This window comes from Helobdella robusta, assembly GCF_000326865.2.
Source record: "Helobdella robusta unplaced genomic scaffold HELROscaffold_121, whole genome shotgun sequence".
NCBI classification, from domain to species: Eukaryota; Metazoa; Annelida; class Clitellata; order Rhynchobdellida; family Glossiphoniidae; genus Helobdella; species Helobdella robusta.
In genome coordinates, this window is record NW_008703670.1 from 171,704 (window position 1) to 179,626 (window position 7,923).

General features: G+C 34.0%; 1 protein-coding gene across 1 annotated transcript; it reads left to right on the forward strand.

The window, feature by feature from the left end:
- Nucleotides 1-3,473: 3,473 nt before the first annotated feature.
- On the forward strand, nt 3,474-6,634 carry HELRODRAFT_183843 (hypothetical protein; the record flags this gene model as incomplete). Its single annotated transcript, XM_009013858.1, has 9 exons — nt 3,474-3,687; nt 3,913-3,995; nt 4,116-4,518; nt 4,678-4,844; nt 4,978-5,206; nt 5,345-5,469; nt 5,885-6,049; nt 6,161-6,307; nt 6,482-6,634. The coding sequence occupies 9 exons, from the start codon at nt 3,474-3,476 to the stop codon at nt 6,632-6,634; spliced, it is 1,686 nt and encodes a 561-aa protein (XP_009012106.1).
- Between the last annotated feature and the right edge of the window lie 1,289 nt (nt 6,635-7,923).

A 7,923-nucleotide genomic window follows, 5' to 3' on the forward strand; every position in this document is an offset into this window, starting at 1 on the left:
TCTTTTATTCGTTCTTTCTTTCATGCATTAATTCATTAATTCATTCCTTCATTCATTCATTCACTCATTCATTTGTTCGTTCGTTCATTCATTCATTCATTCATTTGTTCGTTCGTTCATTTATTCATTCATTCAACCATTCGTTCATTAGTTCATTTATTCGTTCGTTCGCTCTTTTCTTCATTCAATCATTCAGTCATTATTCAATTCAATTATTTGAATGGTTAGTGTCATTTCAACTCGTTAAGAATCATCGCCATGAAACTAGTCATAATAAACATCGCCATCATCATCATCATCGTCACCATCATCATCATCATCGTCACCACCATCATCATCATCATCGTCACCATCATCATCATCATCGTCACCATCATCATCATCATCGTCACCATCATCATCATCATCGTCACCACCATCATCATCATCATCGTCATCATCATCATAACCTGCTGATTGACTTGTNCCTGATTGAACTTCCACCTCCTTTTAAAAGACTCAGCATAATTATCCTCATTCATAATCTTATACAGAGCCTTCCTCAGAGTCAACTTTCTATCATGGAAGCCCCACATACCTAATTATGTAATTGGGTCACGTCCATTTATCATAATGGATATATGCAATTAGGTCAAGTTGATGGTCACACGTTACACAGTTGGGTCAAGATGTTTAAGATGTGCAATTGAATGAAAGTGTTCACTAGAAGTCATGCTGAGAGGCCGGTTGATAGTTAAGTCATGTGAACGGGTCAAACTAGTAAAAAAAAATTCACTAACCTAAAGAGACAGCATGCAGCAAGCAGTTCCCATCTCCTGTTGTCATCAAGGGCAGCAACCTTTGACACAGTTTTTTATCATGCCACCAATTCAGCCGACCTAGATTTAAGTTTTTATCGTTATATTTTCGTCAGAAAATCTGTTTTTTTTTTATTTTGTGTTTTTGGATTTTAAATAAATTGATTTTTGATTTTGATTTAAAACTTTTTTTTCAAAGAAATAAAATCTCGATGCAAACATTGCATCAAAACGAAGAATTGAAATTAAATACACTATCAATCAATACTGACCACCAAAAATTACTAAGCATAGACTAATTAGTCACTATAATAAAAACAATACGGGGCACAATAACGAAACGAAACGAGACTGAAACGAGACGGAACGAGACAAAATACAAACCGGCTTGCTCTAGAGAGACAAGTGTTGAGGTCTCAATAAGTTCCTTGTGTAGGAACTCTCTGAATTCTACTGAAAACTTATTGAAGTTTGGCAACATGAAGGAGTGCTTGTATAAGTCAGTTATCTGATTGATTGATTAATGAATGAAAGAATGAATGAACGAATGAATGAACGAATGAAAGAATGAATGAACGAATGAATAAATGAATGAATGAATGAATGAACGAATGAATGAATGAACGAATGAATGAACGAATGAATAGATGAAAACCTCATTATAAGCGTTTTCATTGGCAATAGAATACATGGACTGCTGTATTGTCAAGAGCAGGTCAATATTCACATCTATGTTTGATGGACATCTCTTTAGCTTTGTAACTTTTGTAGTGGTTGGGGAAGAGGTTAAAAGTGAATTTAAATGAAACATTAAAAGTGAAAGTAAACAAAATGCTGAAAGTGAGTTTAAAAGAAACACTAAATAAAAGTGAATCTAATTAAAATAAACTTCTTCTAATTTTGATTTAAAAACTCACTCTAATGATATGTTTTTCAAGAAAACATGATGATTTAGAAAAACTTACTGACTGCACTCATGAATAATGATTATGATATAAATGAAAATAAAAACAATGGTAATATGAAGAACAAAAATGATGAAGATGATGAGAATGATGATGATGAAGATGATGTGGTAATGATGATGATGAGGATGATGTGGTAATGATAGTTAAAAAAACTCTTACTAGTAGAAACATTAGCACTGAAAGGTCTAAGATAATTATCAATAACTTGATCTTTCAAATCGACATTATCTATCAGGCCATCAACTTTTGCACTAATTAGATTATTCTGCTTTTCATCCGTAACATTTTTATTTTTATTTAGAGTCTTTTCATTAATGACATCATCATCTTCATCATCTGTAATGAATGGGTTGATGATTTTGATATTCTTTTTCACAGGTTTCAACTTGGTGAAGTCATTTTGTTGGGGTAACTTTAAAGAAATTTTTGTTGTTGTTGTTGTTGTAGGAGACATCAACAAAGAAGTAGTAGTTGTTGTTGCTGTGTTAGTTGATGTTGTTAATGTTAGAATCTGAGACAAGCCAGTAGGAGTTACAAGTGTTTGTGATGACGAGGAGAGCACTAATGAAGATACAGCAACATGGGATGAAAATTTTTGGCCTGAATTTGTAGAAATAGTAGTAGAAATGATCGGATGTTGTAGAGTCATGTCATCTTTTTGTTTAATAATTTGTTGGATAGGCTTTGGGGTTGGGTTTGGAGGGGGCTTCTTGCATTCAACCACATCCCACCCATGTTCTGGGAATAATTTCAATCATTTTATTTATAATAATATCATGTAAAAACATAATCGAATGAAAATCCATTCTAAAAATCAAGAGCATTTAAAAAAAACCTTTTAATAATTGGCAGGCGAGCATTGCCTGAACTGATTTTTTGGAAGACTTTGTACATGATGATGGTAAATCTTGGTCCTGCTGGTTCAGGTTGTTGCAGCTAGTTTCAGAATTCATAAGAAATTTTTAACAGAAGAAAGCGATGCGAAAAGTTTTGCAATTTTATGAGAAATATAAAATGATTAAAACCAAGAACAAATATTAAAATGGCTTTCTTTTTGGTTGCAAAATCAGACGAAATAAAATTATAATGACATTAAGTTCATTTTTAATATGCGAAATTCCAATTTTTAAAAGGAAATGGAGATAAATAAGGTCTATCTAACTTCATCAACAGCCGCTTCAAGAACATACGTTATATCTCACAATTAAACAATCGATCTCATCTGAATTGTGTTTATATATTTAGAAAATATTTTTGTTTAATTTAATTTAATTTTGTAATTGACCTAAATCATGTGAAAATGTTAAAAAACTGCGTAAAATAGCCTACCTTTTGACATGCATTGTTCAACTTTTGACACCCTTTGTGAACTTTTGTAATAAGTGGAGTGATTAATTCAAAGTTCGGGTTGTTATTTGTGACGAAATTTAGTGCTAAATTCTTAAATATTTCTTTCAATTCTTCTGAAAGTATATAAGGAGGTGAGTTTTGTGAGTATGAATAAAGTTTGACTTTAAAATATTATTTTTGACGTATATTTGTATCATATTTTCGTTTCCTGCTTTGCCTTGTGACTTTTGACTCACGTCACACTTCATAAATAAATTTAATTACATCAGTATTTTTATCATTTAGTTCGAAGTATTAGTGAAAGTTAGCTTAATATTCTAAAAAAAACTTTGATATGTTTCGCCAGAACCAACTGAAGATGGCAAACAGTGGTGCTGAACACCAGGAACACTTTTTCAAGAAAGTTTCCAACTTGCCTGTCATGGAGACTGCCCTCAACCAGCTGAACTTTCTCTACCTGAAAACCAAAGAGAAGAATCGTTTCCTGGAGATGGCCATGAACGCCACAGAGTTTGGGGCTCAGGTGGCCTACAACACTGCTGCCCCGGTCGTTGGAAAATTTGATAAACAGAGTGAGTGAAGATTTTATTAAAAATATTAAATTAGTTTAGTTTACTATTCTTTACAGTTAACTCATTTGTGTTTGTTTGTCATACACTAAACTAATTTTACAGTAACTTAGATATTTTTTACAACAAAGAATAGTTTTGTTTACTTACATTACAAACATTGAACATTAATTATTTAATGAGTCATGACATATACAAGCAAAATTTTCAATCATCTTCTTAATTCAGTTGAGGCACTGAATGACTTGGCTTGTAATCAGTTGAATAAGTTGGAAGAAAAATATCCAATCATCACAAAGCCTGCCGAAGAGGTGGTTTTCAAGTTCTTATATAATTGTGCATAGTTACTAAAAAGATTAATTAGGCTTTTTGTAGCGCATAAAGTTATAAACTAAAAAATTCATGCTCGTTCCTTCTTCTTTTTTTGTAAGGTTGTCAAAGCCACTAAAGATTATGGATACAGTTTTGTTAATCCAGTGCTTTCCAACATCAAGTCAATCCAGAACACGGCTAACCAGATGACATCATTTGGGAGCAAGAAAGTAACCGACAAAGCTGCCAACATCCGGAATGTAGCAGACGCAGAAAAAATTCTGCTGACTGAAAAGCTGAAGGAGGGGAAACAGAAAGTGGATGAAGTTGTAGTAGCTGGTGTTGAAAAGGTGCAAAATGATGCCATGACTTACACTGGTAATGTTATGAGCTGCATCAACGCCACTGCAGTGTATGGCATTGATAAGTTGTCCAAGACCTACCTTGGCAAGATGGTGGTGTCAAGTGTTGACCTGGGATTGGACAAAGCTGATTTGTACCTGGATTACTACTGCCCCCCTGGTTAATTGCTGCAGTTGTTAATTAATGAAGATTTAATTATATTTGGTAGATGTTGAAATATTTATTAGCTGGTTGTTAGATGAAAACACTTGCTTCTGTATTAAAGCATTTCTTAATATTCCCACTATGTAATTCACCTGTGTTGCTATTTTATAACAGATGAGACTGAGAGAAGATTTTCACCCATTGAAAATTTAGAAGGCGTGGTCAACAAGGCTCTTAATATAACCACCAAGGCCAGAAGACGTCTGCGCGGAAAGGTCGAGGAGAAAATTGGGTCAGTTCAGAAGAAATCTAGGTCATTGAGAGATGGATGTGTAGAAAAGGTTGGCCTCTTTTCTTATTCTGTTTTGAATGGCAAAATGGTTTTCAATATTTCAGCAAATTGAGAAAAAAAATTATCTAGTTGAAAATTTTTCAAAATATATTTTAAATTTACCAAAATTTTAATTCCAACAGATCAGAGATATAAAAACCAGTGCAGTTGAGAACCCGAGGGAGTTGATTGACAGTGCAGCGGTGGTTTCAAAAAGCACAGTAGAGACTGCAAAAAATATCATTGGAGACATCGCAAGCAGAACCAAAAATGTCGTTTCAAATGGTGTTGGTCTGGCTGCGCTGCCAATGCATATAACTCTCGATGTTATGGATGATGTTTTAAATAGATGGTCGGCGTATTACAAAGCAGGTATGTGTGCATTGGGGTATTTTGTGTGTGTGTGTGTGTATATATGTGTGTGTGTGTGTGTATTATGGGGTATTTTGTGTGTGTGTATATGTGTGTGTGTGTGTGTATTAGTTCATTGTGCATTAAATGATATATCAGCTGATGGTGAAGACGACGAGGGTGTTGATAGAGAGAAAGTGAAAAATATGGTCAGACTGGATCGAAAATTCTGGAATGTCAGTAAGAAAGTGAACAGTACCTCCGTTCAGCTGGTGTCTTACATGGTTAGTTGAGTCCTGCTGCTGTTGTTGTTAAAATTAACTCTAACCAATTTCTACACGTACATCCATGCTTATATGTGTCTGTTGTGTGTTGTGTGCATTGTCCTGGTTATGACATTAAACTGACCCTCACTGCCTTGTGAGTGATGTTGGATCATCAAAGGCTAGGCCCACCGCTTATAACTGTGGTTGCGTAAGGAAGGGCGTCCTGCGTAAAAATTAGCCAAATAAATTACTTATGATGGAATGGCGTCGAGGGGTATTTCGGTTTCATCATAGGTAGCCAAACGGCAACTCCCGATCTCGGGGAAAATGTCGTCTAAACGTGTGTTGTTTGTTTTGTTGTTGTTTGTGTGTTGTGTGCGTACGTGGGCCAGCAATTAATTGCGTATAAAGTTTGAAAAATGTGTATTTTTAGATTCACCTTCCAAAGAACAAATACACAGCGGCAAAGAACAAAATTTTATTCGTTTGGTCGGAGATAAATCTCTCAGATGAAGAGATACTGAAAAGAATGAAAGAGGAGAGTAAAAAAAGAGATAATGATGTGAGAGAGGGTGGTGGAATGCTGGAGGAACAAGATGTTAGATTTTTGGCTTTTATTTTTCTTTTTAAAATTGTGATAATTCCGTAATATAATTAATTAATCAATCGATTATTTAAATTTGTAAATAAGTTCTAAAACTTCTGACAGACGTACGAAAGAAAATTTGTGGCCACAACTAGACACGCCTTACAGCAAGCTAAGTGGCTGAGTGACCCGATTTTTCACGTTCTACAGCTGACTAATCATCAGTTTTTTCTGCTGCTTGACCTGATTAAACATAATTTTATTACCGAGGTACGTATTGGTTGGCTTTTATGTTTTTTGGTTTAAGTAGTAATAGGCTTAGTAGTAGCAGCAGCAGTAGTAGTCTAGTAGATAGATTAGTTGCTGTTGAAGTTTTTCAAATTGCTATAAATATGGTAGTAATATTAATAACAATGTTTGTGTTCATTTTTTTCTCAATTTTAGAAAATCGTGGAAAATCCACTTTTAAACTTTTCTGTCGGTGGCGGGCCAGTCTCGATGTTTTCACAGCAGGCTTCAACAGCTGCTGGTGGCTTTCAGCAGCTGACAGCTGATCTTTTCAACAATCTATTCGTCACTGATGTGAGAGATCTTTAACTTGTTGTTCATGATTATTATTATTGTTGCTATTATTATTATTGTTACGATGATGATTGTGTAATGATCGAATGTTATCAGTATTATGATGATGTGATGATGGTGGCCAATCAGTCTGATGGTGGTGGTGATGATGATGATGACCAGTCTGATGGTGATGATGTTGATGATGGTGGGCTGGGATGATTGAAATGATTTTTTTATAATTTATTTTTGTTTAAAGACGAAAATACTGATAATTTTTTTTTGTTTTTTCCCCCCCCTCCAAAATAAATAAAATAACTAGGGAAAGAATAATAATTTGTCCGGAATTATGGAAAGTGTTGTTGAAAAAAATCTAGGTGGAGAAAAGAACCCTGAAAGATCTGATGATGATGATGAAATGGATGATGATGAAGATGAAGAAGATGAGGTCAAGGACGATGATGGAGCTGACCAAGAAGGGCACTGTGATGATGATGATGATGATGATGACCAGTCTGGCCGCGGCGATGATGATGATGAAGATGATGGCGATAGTTATGATCGTCATTAAATTCCAGAATGATTTGATTCATTTCGCCTTCTTTCTAACTTTTGTATCGGCTTATTATATCGCACATAAATGATTGATTGAATAAATGGATGAATGAATAAGTGATTGATTGAATGGATGAATGAATGTATGAATGATTGAATGATTGACAATTTTGCTGTTGCTAATTATGTAGTTTTTCAGTGATTTAACTATATTTTATTGATTTATTTCTGCTGTTCAAGTGCTTGTAACGTTAAAAACACCCAGACGTTTGACGCAAAGACATTGTTATAAACTTATTCTTGAATGTTTAACTTTCTACGGCACTGTTGTTTTTTTATAAAATAAAAGGAAGATGCTTATGTTGTTTGACTTTGAGTGCCACAAAATTTATTTAAAAGGGTTTTTTTTATCACAGATTTTGCAGTTGCCCCACGCAAACTGGACTTTGTTTTTGAAATTTTTGTTACTTTTCGGATTAATTACTTCGATTTTAATGATCTAATTAATTAATTAATTTAATTAAATTTCTCTTATATTTTCCTTGCTAGTTTAAGTAAGGCTTTAGTACGGTAGGAGTTATTGAATAACGGTTTAATGAATAGGATTTTTATATTTCCTATATTATGACAACTTTTTGAAAGATTTTAAATTGATAAAACCTTAAAAAATCCTGTTGTCGCCGTAGTCATAAGCTACAAAAGCGGCCACACTCGTGACAGAAACAATAACGACATCTAACAATAATAAATTAAAAGTCTCAAGAGTTTGG